The sequence below is a fragment of the Numenius arquata genome, chromosome 13 (genome assembly GCF_964106895.1).
Source record: "Numenius arquata chromosome 13, bNumArq3.hap1.1, whole genome shotgun sequence".
Taxonomy (NCBI): Eukaryota; Metazoa; Chordata; class Aves; order Charadriiformes; family Scolopacidae; genus Numenius; species Numenius arquata.
The window spans coordinates 14,596,786-14,619,321 of NC_133588.1; the positions used below are offsets into that span (position 1 = coordinate 14,596,786).

Genomic DNA, 22,536 nt, shown 5'->3' on the forward strand with positions numbered 1-22,536 from the left:
TCCATCTAATAACGTCCATTGGTACGGTAAAGGGAAATATATGCATTTTTGCTCTAGAGAAGCTGCATACAAGTTGGCAATACACATTTGGAATTAAAGGCATAAGAAGAAACACACTGCCAAGGCTGGCAACCGCACTTCAGGCCTTTCAGTGTGAAGACACGCAATTCTCAGGCAAAAAACTTGCCTCCTTATTGTGTGTTTTACTCTTCAACTTTCTGCTCAATATAATTAACTAGACTTTCATGGCCAAAACTGAAACCCTGTCAGTAAATGGAGATTCTTCATTACTTCACAATAATTTCAGCATTACTTTTAAACAGCACAAGAAAGCTCTATTGCCAAAAGAAACTGCACTTTCACTATCAAAGCTTCTATTTTAGCAACTCCAAATTGAATCAACAATAAGTATGTCATCAACAAAAACTTTTATGTAAGTAATCTCAAATTATGTGTTTTCTCACAGCTTTAAAGAGTTCCTAACATTCAGAGTCACTGACTGTCTGCAGTTTTCACCAACTTCATGAATCTATGCAGTGCATACATGGCTCCCAAGGACTGTCTGATGCCCGTCCTGTAATGGACTCACCACCAGTAATATCCAAGCATGAGAGACGATGAGAACAATAGCTGTTATTTGATGGTCAAGATACATCCTCACGATTTACGGAATGTTCTTAGTGATAAAAAACTAATACAAGTGTGGAAAAACCTTGCTCCCATTAGTAAACAGATCAGCAAAGCCTAATAAAAAGATATTCTACATCCTGAACAAACACACAAGAAAAGTTCCTCCTAGAAACCCCATTATATCTTTGCATATCTCTACTACAAACACACAAGAGGCAGCATGAATGACTTATCTCCTAAGCCAATTGCTGATGGTGACTGTTATCTGCACATCAAGTACAGTACTACACCCTTTTTCTGTTACAAGAAAGGAGAAAAAAGAACATTAGTAACAAACAGAAACAAGAAAATCATCAGCATTCACTCCTAATTCTGATCAAGCAGTTTAACAGTATGAAGATTACTTATGAAAAAACTTACCGACTTCTGTTGTTCAAACATGATTTTCTTGTAGAACAAATGAAATTGTTCAAAACTAAGCTCTTCCTTGTGAGCACCTATTTCCTACAACAGGAAGTAGCAAGCAGTGAATTTAGAATTCCCTGAACAGCTTTTGCACAGCAAACAAGTTACTCTTGCTCCAGCTGCCACTCTCGCACACATTCTGTTCTACTCCGACTTCATTTGTTTCAATCACTTGGGATTTTTTAAATTTTTTTTTTTTTTTAATACAACCAAGTAAATTGATTCTTGGTTTGTGACATAGTGCTCCCAGCCCACATCGTTGCCCTTGCATTTTGTACCCTGACTCCATTTCCATCATGTTACTGAGAGTGAAGTAGTGCCCCATTCAGTCATTGTTAGCTGGAGCAACAGAGGAAAGAATGTATGTTTTAAGGGTGGAGATTTGGAAAGCAGGAAAAGGTGGGGATATTTAAAATTCCTGTAGGAATGGAAACGACCTTCTAAAGTTATTAATATTAGCGCAAATTGGAGTGAAGATGTTATTACTTGATCATATCGCAAAAAAAAAAAAAAAAAAAAAAATCATCTTTTTCTTACATATGAACTTTACCTTAAACATAAAACAGTTTCCTATGCGCTTGCACAGGACCAGCACCAGAGCTCAAAAGCCAATGTTGGCTTTGGTCAACAGTACAATGAAAAGAAGGGGCATTAATGTCTGTATTTTCTTATAGCCTTAGACATAGGCAAAGCCAAGCTGAGAAATTAACTGATACAATTTATTTAATACATGGTAAAAAGCAAAAATATATAGACAGAATCTTGAACAGAAATAACAATACCTATCAAATATAAAAACAAATATAAGTAATCAGGTAATTACCGCAAATTTATCCTTCAAGAACTTCATGCTGCTCACTTTGAAGTTTACTTGGGGAAGGACAGTTTTCAGCTCTCTAAGACTGATACTGGGAAAAAAAAGAAGAAAGAAAAAAAAGATAGCAAAAACTTCACAGTTCTGTCGTATCTAGTCAGCTACTAATATATTTTCTACCAACACAAAAATGTGACTATTGAAACATTTTGAGTAGGGCTCATCTCATATAACGATAAACTTCTATAAACAGAACACCTACATATGAGCAAGCTAGACATCTTATCCTGTTAATGGGGAGAAATCAGCATTTCAATTAATTTAGGCATCCATATTAGGATGAAAAGAACCATGCTGCAGAGACGCCAATTTCTCTCCATCAACAATTAATCAGATCTAGACGATCAGCTCAAATGTAGATGTTTACACAGTAATGCAATACCAACAGGACCTGAGAAAACAAGGGTAAGGTACTCTCTCTTGAACCACAGTGTCATTCATAAGATTAACTCTCTGCAAACACAGTGTCAGAAAAGAGTGACTAAAGAGCAACAAATTAGCACCTAGATGAAAGTAATGCATCTATTCTATAGCGTCCACACAAGCAGCTACCCTGTGAGATGGTCTTATCTCCATTATGTAGAGAGCGAAAGAGGCAAAGCAAGAAGCAACTTAGCCAATGTCCATGCCAAAGCCAGATTAGAACTCAGGAAATTCCTGGTTTTCCGCCTTGTCGCCAGACCTCTGGAAAAAAACACTAGTTTTAGGAACAAGAATGAGCAGTCCATTTGTACCCTAAACACCAAGCACAAGAGATTTCCTCTGGCCAGACAAGTGCAAGCCAAAACAAAGAGCTGGGACTTCATTACCATTGGAAAAAACTCAACCTGCGAAACAGGACTTGCCTGGAAGCCTAACCTTTACAATTAACCTCCCTAGAAACTGCAACATTAAACACAATGAAAGTCAGTCAAAACTCCTTTCCTGAATTTTTCTAAAAGCATGAATCATTGACCGAGAGAACAAAAAACTGTTCTCTCCACGGTGCAAGTCTCCTTGATCCTAACCAGACTGCCTTGAAGTGATGAAACAACCATAAAGCAACAAAAGAAACCTCTTCAGCAGACATATAGTCTAAGCCACAGCTTCTCTATCCTAATATTTGCTTTTGCTTCATGATCCCCACCAACATACCCCCATTGCAGGTCTAGTTTTTCAAAACACATCAGGAGGTAGAAGCCAATATCCAGCAAAGGGTGGTACTTTCCTCTCCACCACTCTGGCCATCTTAGGAAACACCGTTTATAAGCAGCGTCTCAGTTGACCCTGAAGCCAGATGCACAATGCCACAGGCTGCCTGCAGAATGGTGTTATTTCCTGCAATAACACAGTCTCATTCACACAATGAAACACCACACTTGATTTTGCTTTTAGGAAAAGGACTAAATGAGAGGAAACGCATGTACTTTTCTACATTGAATTACACCTTAGAATAAAGCTCACATTCCAGACAAAGAGCAAAATCATGGTAAAGGAACAGACATGGGGGAGGAGGGGTTAACATTCTTCTCAGTGTCGCATGATTACTGGCAACTCTGAGAGGTATGCAGCTGAATTCATTAAAGAGGAAAAAAAAAAAAGTCTCCTTTGCTGTGCAAAAGCTACAAACCCACATCACACATGGACCTGAAATGAACTACTGAAACTCAAACATATGAAGATACACAGCACACTGGGAACTACAGCCCATGGGACTTCTTTCATATGAGAAGTACCAGGTAAAAGGTCATTCTTTGGCTTTCATCTATTTGAATATGTGGCAAAGAGACAAGCCCATGTAGCCAGGCCAATGATTTAAAATAAAAAAAAAAGAATTTTTCTCTTATTCCAAACCATTAACTTGGCTTCCTTCTATATCTGTATCTACATCTATACTTAAGAGTATCTTCTGTTTCCCACCGTTAAAGTAACTCTTTCACGTGGTACTACCCTGTCATACCACTAGTCCTCCTCCTCCTCTCCCCTAATATCCTCAAGTATCTCTGTTATCTCCTCTTCCTCTTAATATTCTGTTCCGTTCTCATAGCTCTTACTCCTGCAGGAAAGAATTCATGTTATTGCTGGGACAACCCTATCTCTGGATATATCTGACACTGCTGCTGTGACTCATTTCAAACTAGATACCACACATACTAGCCATGTTCAGGCCCCACCAGGACTGAAACAAGGGAAAGCAAATCACATCTGCCCCAGATCTTCAGCAGCCCATGTGGAACTCTCTTTATGCAGCTTCATTGTCACTAATGCCCAAACAAGCTTTTAAATGCTGATTCTGGTCTGTCTATATTAGCGTGTAGTCTCTCCAATGCCAACATGCTTCAGCAATGAAGGAAGAACTGGTGGCACAGCAGCACAGGAAAGCTCACAGCGGGTTATACCCTCCAAGCTGCTGGGCTCTAACTTGGCTATGAAAGGGCAAAGACCTCTATAAAGCGAGCAACCTAACATACCTGCCCAGCTGAGCTGAATCTCTACAGTAAGACTGGAAGAAGACAATGACCTTTCCGCATTCTGGCAAGGTAATTTTAGGATAAAAGCAGAACTATTTATTTTTCATCATTTGCTTCCTCATTACACGAACTTAAGTGAGTGCTATGAACACACTGTGTTTAGCAAAAGGCAAAACTCAAGTTGTTAAAGCAAAAGCAAATGCCATTTTTAGGGGTCTCATATTTCACATCCTGGACAAAGAATTATTTCTTTTCATTCCATGTTTGAATCTGCAACAAAAGTTCACCAAAAACAAAAAGAGATGTTCTTACCTATTTCTTCTAGTTTGATCAACAGAATAGATCTGTTTTCTCAGCCAGCTTGTGGACAGAAGGAAAAAAGAAAAAAAAGGATTAATCCAAGAACTATGAAGAAAACACACCCAATGAAATAACAAAATCCAAAGATGAAATTCAATAGAAATATTTGAAAGTCTTAAGATACATGTCTTTTAATAAACCAAAAACATTTCCAGTGCAGCAGCTAGGGATTCAGTCAGTTTTATAACCATATTTGTAAATATATACTTTTCTGCTGCTTAATCCTGCATTTTAAAGCCACATAAACAACACAGGAAGGGGAAGGGCATGCAGGACAGAAAAGAATGAGCAACCAGAAGCTGTAAAAATATAAGTGGATAATGCGAGCCAAAACTTCTGCTAATCTAAACTAGAGTAACTCCATCAAGTCAATGATTTATGCCAGCTGAGGCTGCTGGCTCAAAGATCTATTAGATGCATTAAAATTAAAATTAGGGGGAAGGAGGGAAAGGAGTTTAGAGAATTTTAAAGAAAATCCTCATATGAGTGCATGTAAGTTTTAGGTGCACAGCAAAATACTATTAGCAGCATTAAGAGTAAATATATACACACTCGATTTGTCATTATTAAGTTTATGCTCAGTCTCTATGGGGAATCACTCTCCTGCACAAACATAGCCTGGAACCAAGTAGCACTTCGTATCACAGCTCGCTGCAATACCATACAATAGATAAGAATAATTTCTCCCCAACTGGAACAGCAAGTAGGTAAAGACAAGATCAATGTCAAAGCCACAATTTGGTCAGGTAGCAAGTGAGAACAGGGTATAGTCTCACAACAGGTAACAGCAGTGACCACACAAAAAAAATGTCAGCAGCGATGAAATGCAATCAGGTATGGAGACAGCGTTCAAAACTTGTCAACAAAACTGGCATTACAAGGTAAACTGCACGTCTGCAGTAGTGGATGCAGCAGAGTGCAATTCCAGAACATGTATATAGCAAAACAGACATAGAGAATTTCCATATGGGCTTTCTGTATCATACACTAACCGTTGAGTAATTGTTCTTAAGGTAACTGGCAGGCACCACTTGCTGCACCAATTTCTTACAGATTTTCCACTTTCAATTCCAAAGAAATGTCCGGTATCACAAAGTGAAAATATGTTCACATACCTCTCTGTGATTGCAGGCGTGGGAGCACTCATGACCTCTTGATACAAGATATTCAAGCCACACAACCATTTATCAGCATCATCTTTAGAGTCAGCTGAAAAAAAAAATAATATGCTATGAGAAACATCAAATCAACACAAAAGCAAGATATAACTTGTGATGTTTAGATAAACCCTAGTATACAAAGTATACAACTCTAGTATACAATATATATTGATTAACCTTTTTGCTAATAATAAAACTAACAAAAACCAACAACAATTTGGGGGTGGGAGAGTTAATTCCGGAAGCTTTGTCAAAAAAATACCTCCTCTTAGAAGTCTGCTTATCTGCATAGGCAAGTTTCAATATCCCAGCAGAAAGAATATGAAACTACTACTGAGCTCCTGTTGTAACACAATCAAAATTCACTTTTTTATCTTCTATCTCCTAAGTGGCTAAAGCCCAGGGACCTAGATCTAGAGCAACTTGAAGTGAACACACAAAAGAAATCAGTGTGTTATAGCATAAAGCTAGTTCATTATATTCCAAGCAATCTACAAGAAAACTGTGAACTACTGGCTTTTGATAGACATAACCACCTCCTGACTGTCCTAACCATGCCTCTAAACACAGATTGTTCCAGACTTAGGCAAGAGGAACAGGAAGGGAGCAATGTACGAAACTGGTTTAGCTTATATAGAACACATTTTAATACAAGCTAAAAAAAGGTATAAAATTCTTTACATGGCTTAACACTAGGTACATCTTCCTCCCAACCTTACAAATTGGTTTATCACTGTCTTGTTTTGTTTTAAATGTAGCTTGCCTTTCCAATTCCCAACCCAGAAACTTCCTCCACATCATTTAACGTGATCACATTTGGTAATGCTTCGACCCAACAGAAGCAAGATGATGAACTGCCTGTTGGGTACAGCCTTCCCTAGGGAATACCGGTTAAGTTGAAACCAATTTTTTTGGCCTTGGATGATTTGTTATCATTACAGCTTTCAGCTGGGCAAAGCCCATTTGCTTTAGCACACTGGTTCTGAAATTTCATGAAGGCATTCTTCAACTAAACCAGTTCTGAAAAATTATTTTTACACAGGAGCTGTAATCTGTGCAAATTCTTTTAACTGCATTCAAAGCAGAACAGTTTCTCAAAAGATTAAGATTACATTTTATTTAAACATACTTTCAAACAATGCTTTATCCCCCAAGGATGAAGCTAGAGCCCAGTCTCAGCTCCCCATGGAAACATTTTTCAATTAGTCACAATTTCGGAAAGAACACCCACTACCACTACCAAACCAATTCTTCTCCCAAGACAATTCTGCCCTTTATGACAGCTACCATTCTCTTTAAGTAACAATCACTTTTATATTGTTTTAAGAAACCACAACAAAGCACTTTAACAAGGGAAAGGATTTCCTCCTTAATTTAAAGTTATATCAAGTTGTTCTACGGTTCAGCATCACAGCAACGTATCTCACGAATGAGTGTTTTCAAAGAATTGGCAAACTACTAGTTTCAAAGCAAAACCAGAAGAGGCCTGGTTTTGAGAACTGCCGTGGAGAAGGGAGGGGGGGTTGTTTGAGGAAATCAGCCTGAAGGGCCTGGGCACAGCTGCACTTAAGCACAGCCACTTACTCAAAATTTTCACAGACTTCAGCCAACAATGGTAAACCTTTCTTAAAGTTAAAAGCCTATAACAATGGATTAGTGACAAGCAGTCTTTCATTTCCAGTGCGTCACGCTGCCAAAAAAACAGTCTTCTAGTACTGCAATTCATTCAATTTTTAAAAAAAGGTAGTGTTAGTGTTAAAATGTTTACAAAGCACTCCTTTTTTCTCCCATTATGATTTTGCAATGAATTTAATGATTTAAATGGACAAGTGTGTTCCCGCACAGGACAAAGAGAACTACCACTCCAAATAAATTGTATGATTCTAAACCAAGGATCCATCACAAACTTTTTAGAAGGGAAATCTCTTTGTAAACTCCACTAGTTAGAAACTGTATTCAGCCTGCGCTATAAGAATTTATAACCCTTTTCATTTCAAAATCTTTGGTTTTGCAAAGCTGGATAATCTCACCTGAAATAAGAAGTGCCCCAAACCTTTCCACAGATACAGACAGGATACAACCTCCCTTTGTTTCACATAGATCTCTTCATTTCCATTTTATCACCTTCCAATTTTATCTTTGGTCCCCTAATACTTCTTTAGAAGAGGTGTAGTATTATCAGGTGACACGCACACACATAAACCAAACTAGAACTTCATTTTTCCAAATTAATCTGCAATTGCTCATAGGTGATAGGAAAGTTTCTGTGACCCAGCTGTAGTCTAACTCTTTAAGGCTATTGTTTCCAGAATTATTTTGGCCAAACTAAAAATGCAAGGGCAATATTCTGGCCACACTGAAGACGCCAGCAAATCCTTCTCTGACTTTAAAGAGGACAATGTCACCTCTGCTCTTCAGGTTGAAAACTTTACTAGAGGAAAAACCTTCCTAGAAATGATTGAGCAAACTGGAAACTATACTTACACGATACACTATTTCAAAGCAAAATATTACAAATGCAGCAGTTCACAGACATGAAGGGCTGGGTAAAAGGTCTATCTCCAGATTTTAAACATCTGGTGCACTCCTGAACTGCAGAAGTCAAACCTGCAATATTCTATGCATTACTGTTCCATCAATGTATTTGATTTTTTCAATCAGTCAGTTTAAAGAAGAAACAAAGAAGAAAAAAGTACCTGCTAAGCTTAAGGTGTTGAGGACAAACTGGGTACCATAAAAAATAGTAAAGCAGTGTTCTTCTCTGTGCTTTGCTTTGCAACGCTCAAAGTCCTTCGAATTCTTCCCTGGGCGAATTTCTTTTATTTCCATCAGATCCACTGAAAGAAAACAATATTCAGTCAGTACAACCGCACTTAAATTCAGCAGAGCCTGAAACAATAAGATAAACAACTCAAAGCATGCATACATAAATACAATACCTATATATATAAACTTACAGATCTTTATTGAGCAAGAAATGGAAATTGCACCAGCTTGTAATCCACAAATCCACAACTAATCATACACAGACAATAAAGAAGGACCAAAAGAAGGAGAAAAATAACATTGTGTTTTTATCATTTCACTATCACTGATTGCCTATGGACAAAGTGTATACATGTACCCCTTTTGGGTTACAGAAAACATGATTTCACAAGTGGCATTTACTCTGAGCAAGACATGACAACTCTTCAGAGACAAAAAAGAAAAGATACAATTTCTAACTTACACACCTAAAAAATTATGCATCAGATCTTAGTCAGCTAACCTTGTCAGCTCATCAGCTAGTATAGTCACTGGCACTTGTAAGAAAATTATTTAAAGTATGAACATAAAGAGAAAATCCAGCTTAATAACTAAAATGTTTGTGAGCTTTTTCCTGGTCAACTCCAAAGAGATCTCTGTCATTTAACATAACCGGTGTGTCACTTTTAACTTGCCGCTTTTTACAGAACACAGGTATGTATTGTAGAGCATAGCAGATCGAGAACATTGCGTAAGTACACATTTTTCTCAAGTCAGCTCCCTTTTAATCAAACCCTTGCTACACGGGCTGCGTAACAGTAGTGAGACAGCACTGAAATAGAAATTTGTGCACTCTCAAGATAAGATACTTATTAGAAAACTGAGGAAGTGGTTTTGTTCTGCCTGTGGACCAGACAAATAAACAGCTCTTCCCACTTCTGGATAGTCTTGACTTACGAGCTACACGACAAAGAGTGAAGAAAAACATTTTGTGACTGCTCTTGAAATGTGCTTATCAGACCTAGCAACATCCAAGGAAAATAGCTGAGGGTTTCTGTCCATGCATTTAAGAATGCCACAAAATAAAAACCCTGTTTTAAATGAGAACCTCATCAGTAACTGAGCACAGTTAATAACATAATGGAAAAGCAACTCTGCTGCCAAAAGAAGGGGAGCTGAACACTGGTTAAAGCTTTGGCCTGCGTAACGCTGGGTTTCTGTGATGCCAACATGGAAAGGAGAGAGAGACAAGAAAGGAAGTTCATCAATAAAATCCTGATAATGAAACATTAATTCATCTTGGCATTTCTTATTCTCTCTAAAGTATCCCAGACCAAACTTTCCACCCGACACTCCTTTCTACTAGTCATTAAACAACTTACCTTGGGGAAATGGAACCTCAAAGGTTAACTTGAACTAATTGCAGGACACAAACATCTTTCTTAAACTATTTTTTCCAAGTGTAATTATCTTCAAGATAGAGCTTTTAATGTCTCGACCTCCATGTCTCAGCCCCCCTTTCAAACCATGAAAACATCTACTAAGATTTGCATATCTGATTGGCCAAGAACCCAAAATTTAGATGCAAACTTCTAAAATAAACTCACGACATGACCATAAGTGACCAGCAACCAAAAGCTCCTACTGATGACTCTGATCCACTTAGCATCCAGAGTACCACTTAGATCCCTAGCGGTGTATCCAAATATCCATCCAAAAATGCCATCATCTGAAAAAGATGATCTAAACCCACCTATTCATGTTAGTATCAACAGAGAAGAATCAGGGTGCGGAGATAGAAAGTACCCAAATGGAGAGGGAAGGAGGTGGCATGGCTGCAATAAACAGCATGGGACCACGCACCGTGTTGGCTCATTCTAATCATGGGCAAGAGCAAACCCAGTCTTTTGGAACCCCAAACCTCTTTTGCTTTCCCTTCACCCAAAAAATCCCTGCTGAAAACCACAGTTTTAACTTCAAAGTGAAGCACACCTTTCGTTTCAGACTCCTATAAATCCACACATATAAACACCACACCACGAAGCTCCCCTCTAAGTATATACTATAAGCAGCGATAAAACAGATTTCACAACCTGCCTTGCTGTTGTCTTTTCCAGTGGCTCTTACCTCATACTGACCTCTGAAGCAAACACGCAAACTTACTCAATGTCACCCCTCAGTTACATACGCTCAACTAGACTTCTTTTCCTTGCATTAAAACCTTTCAACCTACCAGCCCATTCTCCTGCATGAACGTACGTGTATATACATACAGGCACAAGGATTCTTGTATGAACAGGTCTCACACTGGTAACTGTATTATTGTTTCCCCAATTGGTTTTTGAAAAAGAGATTACTATACCCTAATTGCTAAACATTTAGTAAACAGGAATGGTTCAGCAGAAAAAAAGCGGGGGGGGGGGGGGGGGGGGGAAGAGAGGGGAAGAGAGAGAAAATATTTATATAAAAACCTCTCATATTCAGAATTTTACATTCCTGTATTTTTCAGGTAACCTATTATATATGTTCTACAAAATTTGGGCAAGATACTGTTACATTTACTTCAATAAATATATGAAACAGATGTACAAAGCAAAAATATTCTTTAGATTTTATAGAACAAAAGATATAATATATGTTATAGTTTCAGAAAATTAACAGAAACTACCTGCATATATTTTAATGACATTTTATAGTGTCGTTTAGGATGTATTATTCCATATTACTGAAAGAAAATCCTAAGCAGAAAATCAGAGGGGAGAAAAGAGAGACATGCACAGCAAGCATCAATCCTGGTCTTGCACTAAGCTCTGCCCTCTCCCCGGGTAGGCTGGAGTCGCCTGGCACCCTCCACATGATGCCCACTGAAGTCCTAAATGGTTGATCCCAACGGAATGAAGAAAGGAACAGGCCAGGAAAAAACTGCAACATGTTTCAGACTCAGAATAGTAAATCCACTGTACCAACTTAGTTGTTACGCAGTTACTGTGAACTTTTTATAGCACAATCTGTCACTGAACAATTAAAATGTAACTTCATGCCTGTGCCAGAACTACAAGCACAGCACCTCAGACACTGTCTTCTTACTGCCTCAAAGTCCTGGAGCCTTCCTCCTTCTCAATCCCACCTGCAACTCACAGAGCCACATCCTGCCCTGGCTTCACAGACAGGTATTCCTGGGGCCTGACACACCTGAAAAAAGCACAGACCTGGACACACGCAGCTTGCAGTGTCAGATCAAATCCAATAGGCTTGCAGATGCGATTTCCATAAAATAGTGCAAGAAGATTAATGCACTTCCCAAGGAAACATACATAAATCAAAGGATGCCCTGTAGAGAAGCTGACTCACACCCAGCAAGACAAGGAGGACACTCACCTCGCATTCAGTCTCCAGCCAAACAGCTTAGAAGTCTAGTGCCACTCTAAAAACCCTAGAATACTAGTTTACATTTCATCCACTCTTCTGTGTGGTTATTTCCACAGGTTAAAAGGATCTCCTTGGCAGCCTCGTCAGTCACCTATTGATTCTGACAACTCCCGCAAGTGGCTCTTTAACAAGACTGGACTCCGAGGCACCTTCAATTACCATCCCGTCTCAGGCTCTGATCTGGACATGCAGTATTTCTGGCACTTCAGAGCCTGAAGCTGCTGAACCTCAGCTCCTGCTGTTGTGTGTTGTTCGGCAAATCAGTTAATTGAATGGATCATTACCCTACCACATAGCTACTTTCCAAAGACTGCACAGATTAATTGCTCAGTGCCTTCCAAAGCGCCTGCAAGAGCTCTTTATTGCCATACACTTAACAATAAACTTTTGATCCTCAGCATCTCCACTGATCTCCATTCAAATAACCTGGCAGTAGTGATCACATTTAGTCCCACACTTACAGGTATGAATTGCTGTTACCTTCCCTTCAGTTACACTTAAGAGGCAGACGCTAAAACAGAGCTTAGATTCCACTACAGTACGTGCTGTGCAAGCTGAGCAGAAGACAAGACATAAGGTAGAGAACGACACGAACAGAACTGCAAAAAAAACTACATTGTTGTACACAACAGCCCCTGTGCTCCTCATTCCAGAGGAGAACAAACCAGCACTGCTATTCAAAGGGAGAAGTTCTGCCTCTGTCCACCTGCTGCTCACGCAACACCCACCTCTGGTTGGGAGCACAATCATTCAGCAACCAAACAGACAAGTGGGTAAGGGAACGGACCTGCTTAAAACCAGCCAATGCCAAGAGCAGAACACCTTACATTAGCTGGAAGTGCCCGTGTAAATTCACTGTTTGGAAGCATGTTTGCATAGATCGGCTTCGGTCAAATCAGGTAATTTTAGGCTGGAAAGTCAGGCAGATTGTATATAAATGGGGTAAGTCAGAAAACCTGAGAGGCTGTCCACCTAGCAAGGTATCCTTCACAGAAAAGTCTGATAAATGGTGGAAAAGTTCAGGTGAGACTGGCATTATGGACTAGAGAGTCTTGTAAGATTGGGCTTCCAATTCAAAGTCCCTGGGAATCTTTCAGTGTCAGCGGCCACAAACGATGCTTGATTAGAACTCAGAGTTATGTACTAAATGGAGGAGAAGAAAAAGCCTACAGAGATATTCAAAGGAGGCTTAGAACTGGAAGTCAGGCCATGAGCATTACTTACTTCAGCAGGTATTTTCCATAAGTCTCAAGAAGGCTAAAGGGAAACTACTGGCAACGTTTCAGAGAGGAAAATAAGGGACTCTGATCACCCAAGTGCTGTGGACCGAGACATCAGGTGGGCATTCTCTATACGAATACATTCAAGTTTTCGTGTGTGTGTGTATATATATATGTATAGGCAACATTCTGCATTTAAGAACCAGTTTTCAGAATCTGCATGTTTTTTCAACAATTTGCATTACAAAATATTCCAAAGAAGGTTCATTTCAGGAAGGCAGAGACTGCCCCCTGCAACACAGGCTATATGCAAATGAGCGCCCGGTGAATGAAGAAAGCCTTTAGTACCCTCTTGCAAATGTACTGCATGGTGGTTAGTGAGGACAATGGCTTTGTTCTCAATTCTGCAGAATTAAAGATTAACTATACAAGGTGTGCCTTAAAAGCCTGTTTTACTCAGAGCAGCAACGAAACATGTCCTTCTCCGAGAGAAAGCAGAAATCTCCTTCAGCACAACAGTACAGATGTGGCATGGAAAGTAATTCACCTCATACAAACAGTGACATTTAGTGAGACATTCAGTGGCCCAAGGAAGTCATTACAGGTAAGCCACAAAATTATCTGAAAACACTGCTAAAAGGATGGAACATGAGAAACGGTGCGGTGCATCTTGAGAAAGCACACATGACTACCTTTCCAAGGGGTCCTCTGGGGATTTAGCTGTGACAGTGACTGACGTAAGCTTTAGAGAAGTGCATCTTTTAAACCCAGAGGTTTTTAAGTAACCAGGGCATACAGAGCTGTCGTGCACTAACAACAAACTACCATTAAATTAATAACTTCTCACTGCTCAGTAGAGCAACAATATATTAGAGCCCTTCCCAGTCTGAGCTCTGAATTCAAGTGGCCATACATCTCAAATGGCTATTGTTTTCATATTAAAAATTCAAAGGCACTTTCACAAAACGAGATAAGAATACGGTAAAATTTAAACATGTCCCCATAAAAGTTTACATTCTAGTCCATGCAACAAAACAACCCAAAAATGTTGCCATGTAAAATTTTGACTTTGGGTAAAGCATACTGGCATACCTACATCTCTCACTCACTTTGATCAACCACATTCGGGGTGCTCAAGTCTGTGAGGTTCATTCCATCCCCGTTTTGCTGCCTGGCCACGACAGGAAGTCTGGTCGTTCTAAGTTAGCATTAAACATTGCAGAACCGAGCTGCTAAAGGGAAGAAATGATTTGAAAACAGCTAAAGGCTACACACGTTCATTTTTTCATTTGACCACGGAAACCAAGCTCTAAATACTCAGCTGAAGACTTACACAAAGGTCCCCTGAGTAGCAACTGAAACACAGCCATTTCAGAAGAGAAAAAAGGTGAATTTTAATGTTCCTTTGAAAAGATGCTTCACAAAAAGCAAGAAGTGGATTCACTTTTGCAAAGACATACTGGTTTTTAACAGTATTCAGAATACAGAAAGAAAATGACAGAATATGGACTTGGGGTTTTCAATGTGAGTTAAGTTTATTTATTATTTTATGTCTGAAATAGTAAGGAAATTCAGAAAGAAATTCTGCTAGGACTAAAAAAAAGAAAAAGTCATTACTAGAAATTAGCAAGGTTAAGTCTAACATTCAAGCAAGAAGCAGCACTCAACTCACACTCCTCAGCAAAATACGTAGATACTCATTACTTCACCCAGAAAGGTATAGATGCTGTAAATTTTGATACCATCTTCTCCAAAGGGAAAAAAACAAGTTTTCCACTGCAGAGGAAGTTCACATTGGCATTAACAATTCTACTAATTAAATGACTTAGCTGTTTAACCTATGGAAAAAAAAAAAGATCCCCCATCTACATTTAGGAATGTAAGCCACTTGCATAAATAATAACTTAGGTGTCAGGTTTTTTAAGTTTCCAATGTATCTAACGGCCAAAAGGATGCACGGAACCAAAATTTGCTCTCTTTGGCAGGTCAATTTAGGAAAAATTTTAAAAACAATACTGGAAAAAAATTAATTTCAGGGAAAATGTTACAGGATAAAATTCATAAAATACAACAATAAAGATTAGAAAAACCAACCCTTGTTAACTAGAACAGCACCACTTGTGGCAACATACATAAGATTGCCACATCCCTGCGTTTCACCTCACCCTGTAAATTGTATGTAGCCTGATTTGGTCCTGTTATCTACATGACTATATTATAGATGCACTGCTTCTCCAATGAGCTTTCATCGTTAAATAACCAGCTGCAACTTTTTGCAGAAATTAGGGATTTCTGCTTGGCAATGTAACACAATCTGAATACACAAACACAGTGAAATCTTGCAGATCGAGAAAAAACAGAGCAGCTCCACAGGTTCTAATTCTACACATAACATGAATTTATTAAGTTAGTTCTTTGTTTCTATTCACTCCCTCTCTTAATATACCTGTGAAACATGAAAATTAAACATGGTTTTATGGGTTTTTGTGGTGTTTTTTTTAAATCATATTCAAGAAGACAAATTTTGTAACACCTCTTTTCAGCAGGAAGAATATCTCAAGTGAACTTAATAAACTTTAATAATTCTTTTTCATAAGTTAGACGAAAGATCCATAAAACTAAGTGAATTTGAGATTGCAAATGTATTTAAAAAGTGGGCCACAGTCATTCTGTTCTACAAACTCTGGAAAAATGTTACAGAAAAAAACAGGAGAAGAAAGACAATGTGAAATTATCAGTACATGTTAATCCTTAAAAAAAAAGTTATGTATTGTTGGTCATACCTTTCTATTAAAAATGAAAAAAGGTATAAGATAGTCCTACTGCACTAATAAAATATGGACTGAAGAAAAAAACAAGGGTTACTATGGGTTATGCTGAGGCATATTATTAGCATCAAAAGCCTCATTTTAAGTATATCCTAACCTACTGGTCTACATACAGAAAGAGCATTTTACAACTGATACACTAAACGACCTTTTCCTTTAAACCTACTTTTTGCTGTGTGCTTGGACAACTGAATGGTCACTAGATAACTTTTTTCTTGAGTATTTTGCAACAAATCAAGAACATCAAAAAAATAGATGATCTTTCTTTTCTCAAGGTTAAGGGATAAAAATATGATTTAAATCATTTACAAAAGCAGGTCACCTGCAAAAAAAATTCCTAGGTAATCAAAAAAAAGAGAAATCATCTTATGTCCTCAACACAATCTTCCTTGAAACATGTATGCTTGTGAGAAATACACATTTGCACGTTCAAGGAAGGCACCACAGATTTCTTGGAGCATAAATTCCCCTGGCTGTGAATCATCACTTAACACAAGGATTCATGGAAGAGTATGCAGAAACTCACATATTTTCCAGTGACTAATCAAACTCTAGTCGCCACAAACTTTCCCTTAATAATTGTCCTTAGATCACTTTGCGTCTGATAAAGAATGAAATACCCATCATGGATCAGCCTCCTGGAGATTTACAGCTTGCCACCTACTTGCTCTACAAGCTTAAACACCTTAACCTGTTTGGGCCCTCACTTATTGATGTGCATATAAATGTCTATACCACAATATGAGGAAATTTGGAAGGCCTTATTTGGTAGCACTGAAATATACTCTCAGGCAGCAAACCCCAGGTGCCGGCCACACAGACATGTCTCTTAGCAGAGCACCGACAAGCACTTCTTACTCCTGGCCACCCCTTCCTTCCCCTCTGCCTTTCACTGCTGTCCAGTAGTTCACCGCTATCTCAGCTGTGACAGTACACTTGTTTGCGGGCCATTCGGTATCCCAGCAAAGAAACAGTGTGGCAGAGTAGCTGATGTGGAGGCAGAAGTGACCTCCAGATACCACGGGGATGTACAACACACGTCCACTGTATGGCCAGCCTGTTGAGAGCTGGCAATGGTGAGAAACAACACAGGGTGTGTGTAACCCGAGGGCCACCACAGGGACCCACGCATGGTTGTAAAGGGTACACATACAATAGAAATACACAGCAGAAACATAAGGAAGTGACACGCTGAGCAACACACTGCCATAAATCATGCTGCTAAGCCACAGCTTCACAGTCATGTATCTAGTATGCATAAATTAGTTTCTGCAAGAAAAGGGCCCATTACAAATTAAACAAGTAAATCAATTCCCTCCATACAAAGAAACTGAAGCTTCCTTCTCTCATGTGTTGATAAAGCAAAAGTTAGTTTAGCTCTACTATGGTTACCAAGATCTGTAGTTCTTAAATTTCAAAGCCATGAGTGTACAATGCTCAGTAAAAACTATGGATAGACAATCCCTAGCCAAGCCATACTGGGTCCCGCTCACACTAGGGTATCTCTCAATGAAAAATGCATTCCCCCACCACCACGCACCTTCCCCTGCTACATAATCCAAGTTGCCTAATGCCCTCCCCAGCACCAGGCAGCTTCTAAGTCAGGCTGTTCTACAGCAAGGAAAAGTGGCGGGGGAAGATCTTGGTCCACCCTAGACTTCTAAAAGATTTGCTTATTTTTCCTGGCAACGGTATCTGTCACCAGCTGCAGATCTACTACCATGGGGTTTAGACCCATGGCCCTGCAAAAAAGTGTGCCTTTATTTCTGTGCTTTTACACTCAAAATTCCTCTCAAAGTTCAAACTACATTTTTACATTTAAGTGCTTTGCAACAGAACTCCCATACTTAAACCAACTGTACAGATGAAAGAAACAAAGCACAAAAAACCCACACTGCCTCAGAGTTAGGAAGCTGGTGTTATTATGCTTTTTATATATTCAATGGCCAGAGCAAGAGAGTCCAGCAGACAGTAATTGAGACCAGGAACTAAACTCTGCTCTGGAGGAGCCTTTCATTCTCTCAACTGACTCTCTGGGCAGACAGGTGAGACTAGCCTTGTAAGTTATCTGCTTAATATTAGGCTGTGAAAATATCACCTCAAAGTTATTTCACACACAGTCAGAAATACCAGTCCTATTTATAGCCCTCACTCCCCCAGACCCCGTGCATTCTGCATCAGAGTCACTAACCTTTTGCCGGGTGACTCTATGGGGCAGTACCATTGCAATGCTCACCAAAACTTACTTCTTATCCAAGAAATAGAGCAAATTTCCCCTACTGAAATCAATGACAGGGGCTCCACTGATACCAGAGTTAGTGTGCATACCAAGAAATATAAAAGGGAAAAAAACCAAAACACAATGGCTTGAAAGCATAGGTGATCTGATGAAGTATTAATACTACACTGCAACATACAAAGCACAGCAGGGGCAAAAAAAGGAAATAAAAATACAAACAAACAAACAACACACAAATCCTCAAGGGAAAAACATTTGTCATCAGAAGTAAAGCCCATCTTTTGGCACTGATGATCTAAGTAACTTAGGATGAGCAGCACTGAGATTCTGAGCCCCACAAGTAGTCCCATAGCCCACCTAGTAAACTTTAGGTTATTTTTAACAGTTTAAAATGAGGACAATGCAGAATACAAAGAAATGCCATTATTAAGTAAGAGGCAGAAGAAAAAGCTCTGGTATTTTGTAGCCAGCATCTACAAGTATTTCCCTCAGATGATCTTAGAGCTATTAGGGCATCTAAAATGTCTCCATGTATAGAACAATAGCAAGCTGACTAAAAGAAGCCCAAGCATGGCTGAACACAGTCACCTCTAGCCCAGACCTGCTTCCTTCAGCTATTTGCATAGCTCTCTGCAGGCCAACAGAAGGAAGCACGTGTTGCTGTCATTCATTTCAATACACTGATGAAACCCTGCATGCCAAACATCCACAGAGCTTTCTCCCCAGTTCATTTTTGTTAGAAAATTCCTTTTGTACAAGGCGACTCAAGTCTTCCAGGTCAATGTCTTATCTCCAGTACTTAGACAGTGCGTGGTTTGAGCCACACAATGAAGACAGAAACAGTTTAAGCAGATTTCCTAGCCTTTGTATATCCTCACTTGTTACCACGCCTTTGGTGTCTAGAAAGAGTTTTCTAAGGAAAGGTATCTCCATTTTACTTATTCATCCAGAGAAACACATCTGCACTGAGCAGGAAACAGCCATAATTTTAGCAACTCTTTCACTCTAAACAGAATTCAGAGAACACAAGTACCATCATATTCAAAGATGAAAATTTTGAGAACAGGGCATAGGGTAAAAGCAAGTTAATCATATTGAAGTAGTGTTAGTACCTAAATAACCAGCTGCAGAAGATTCTTCACCTACATTGCAACAATTCACAATATTCTCAGCAAATTACCAAACTCTTTTCAGCCAAAAACTTCATTACATTAACAAAGGCTCATTAAATCAACATTCGACAACTACATCAATTTATTAGTAACTCCAATTTAAGGTACACTTTGCAAATACTCACAGAAACCTTCAATCTTGTCAGCTGTCTTGCTCCATGCTACCTGCCTGGTTTCCATTATGACTTGAATAGTTCTCCTTTCTGGATTACTCTTCTTAAGACTGAATACTGTCATAACAGTTCCCAACTCCAAGGTCCTTTTGATCTGGCTTTTCTCATACTCCGGCAGCACTCCGTAGTCTATACTCTTTCTGGGCATTTTTTTCTTTTTTTTTTTTTTTAAATCAAACTTTTATGGTTTTCAGTGTCCTGAAAAGAGAAAGAAAAGGCAGAAAATTCAATATTTAAAACAGCGTTTTTATTTTTTAAAGATCACATTTGTGTAAGTTAAAGCTACCTAATAGAGACTCTGCCCATTCAAATACAAGGCAGATCCATGGCTAACGTTAACAGCATCCTTGCTGTTTTATCCTGAAAGAAATTACGAACAGTCTTCACAGAGGGCAGTACCAGTGACACTTTGGTGGCATGCTGCTGCAAAATCTGTTAAAAACAAAGAGCTGGGTGGAGCAGCCGCTGCACGCAATGAATTGTGATCTAAATTTCTCAGCAAGACCAATGCCTCTCTTCTAGCTGCACCATAGCACTACCTGCTTCCTCAGGCTTCTAACACAGCAGTACGCAGTGTTCCACACCAAAATAAAGTAAGCCAAGGTCTGTTTAGCCCAAATACATAAAAGTTACGTTAAGAGGCATAACTCCCTACATGCTTTTATGCATGCGCATCTGTAACTGCATCTCCATCTCCATCACTACGAATACAGATTTACACCTCTGAAGTCTCAGCACTGTAACAGAAAAAAAGGCGGGGGGGGGGGGGAGGAGAACCACCAAGAAAGAAGACCTGGAAGAAATACCGAATGTAAGTATACCTGAGTAATACGGACAGAAGAGCAAAATACAAAGAATGCAAAGTACTGAAATGCCAGAGAAAATAACACCTAGGTCATAACAAAGAAAGCATTTAAGTCTAAATAAAACTAAAGAACGTATCAGAAACGTGGAAAAAAATTTGTTCAAACTAAAGCAGAACTACGTTATAAACCTCTTCTAAAGAAGCAATATTTGGTATCTCCGTAGCATTTTCTGACATATTTTCTACTCTCTCCTAACCAAAAAATAACATAAATGCAATTACACTGCACAAATCACTTTGACCGTAGCAGTTTATTTCACTTACCAAGCCTCCAACTTCTGTGCCCAGTGTAACCGGCAGCCAAGGAAGGATTACTCCCTGGGATGGTTACACAAGCAACTCTTGATTAGACAGCCAAAAATGCTACCTAGTACAATTATTAGGAGAATCCTCTTTTGCAATACCTAGCAGGTTTTCTGTAGCAAGTATATCACTTACAAATTAGACATGCACATCAAATGTAAAATGTAGGCACACCACATATTCTGTCGAAACGCACTTTTACCAAAACAGCACCTCATAGCACTAAGAAGTTAGAATGTACTTCTGAAGCCTTTGAATAGCAATAATATTTTTTCCTGAGAAAATGGCAACCATTACTGGTAGATCCAAAGGCAGACTTCTTTAAAGTTCAAACTCTGACTATATTTATCTTGATTTGATGACTTCAGGAGTCTCCTCAGACATCAAAGAATGCACACTTTGACCCTACCAAACTCCTTTCAAGCATCAGATCTGCTTTTATTTCTTTTATATACAGTGAGATAGCTTTGCTTATGGAGATTTTCTCTAACTGACATAGAGACAGAAGTAGCTCTTATCAGAAATCACCATTCCTATAGAAATTTCTGTACTGTTTTATGGTATTTGTAGAATTATGCTCCATAAGAACCTCATGAGGTCTATGCAAGCTGGAAGTTAAACCTTTCATTCTTGAAACTGACAATAACTTAATTTCCACTACTCTAAGAATTATCTGGAAATCCATTTTGTCCTAAGTACTGACAATCTAGATATCAACACAAGAAAAGAGATAATTTGGAACAGATTTGAACCATACTCAAAATCTTTCTATGCTCCCAGGATTATTTTTTTTATATATTCCCAATGCTATCTTCAGATAACCAAAATGGCATCCCCATGGTGAACGGCAGCAGGTTTGTTCTTCTTCTTGCCCTGTATTACCAAAGAAGCATCCAATTTGCTGCCTGAAGAGACCTCTGAAATGTGAGAAGCTTCAAAGGCTCTGCAGCCACTGCTGCTGTCTTCTTGATATTACATCACGGAGATGACATTAACAGGAGCTAAGAAGTGCTGATCATTGAAGCCTAGCAGTCCAATGACAAGATAACACAAGAAATAATGACATCAGTTTGTGTAAACTCTTACACTCTGACCTATATGAGAATTTAAACCAGCTAACTGCCTTTCTGGGAACTGTAAAGAAAATGGGGGAAAATGGGGGGAAATTATAAGTAAATACAAATACTGAAACAAATGTTGGCTATAACTAAAAAGTCTCAGTTTATGCACCTTTAAAACTTCATGGCTCTACACAATCTCCTTTTCCTTACGCACAGGTCAGGTGGCAGGTATTTGTGTGCATACACTCAGGACAAATCTTGGCACAAAACAGCCTAAAGAGAGATGCATAAGCAGCAGCTCTCATATATATTAACAAGTTTCTGTGCTTTGGTCTCCCACAAGCCATTGCATCAAACAGCTAATTACAAGCTTGATTACTCTTCAGCAAGATTATTTACAAACAGGATGCCCCGGAACCCGCTCTTTCATCCATGCACAAAGAAGGAAGTGTATCATTTTCACACAAGTAGCAAGAGCTCCTGCCACATGATTCCCAACCATCCCCCTTAACCACATCCCTGAGCAGGACAGGTTTAAAGAATCTCTCTGCACATGCAGCCA

At 39.0% G+C, this 22,536-nt stretch overlaps 1 protein-coding gene across 1 annotated transcript in view; it reads right to left on the reverse strand.

The window, feature by feature from the left end:
- PLCG2 (phospholipase C gamma 2) overlaps positions 1-19,905 on the reverse strand; it is a 50,284-nt gene extending 30,379 nt beyond the window's left edge. Inside the window, exons 1-6 of the mRNA XM_074157845.1 lie at positions 19,698-19,905; positions 8,636-8,776; positions 5,895-5,988; positions 4,732-4,779; positions 1,919-2,003; positions 1,051-1,134 (exon numbers count right to left, since the gene is read on the reverse strand). Of these exons, the coding sequence (XP_074013946.1) occupies positions 1,051-1,134; positions 1,919-2,003; positions 4,732-4,779; positions 5,895-5,988; positions 8,636-8,776; positions 19,698-19,893 (648 nt within the window). The 5' untranslated portion in view covers positions 19,894-19,905. The remainder of the gene's footprint in view (positions 1-1,050; positions 1,135-1,918; positions 2,004-4,731; positions 4,780-5,894; positions 5,989-8,635; positions 8,777-19,697) is intronic.
- Between the last annotated feature and the right edge of the window lie 2,631 nt (positions 19,906-22,536).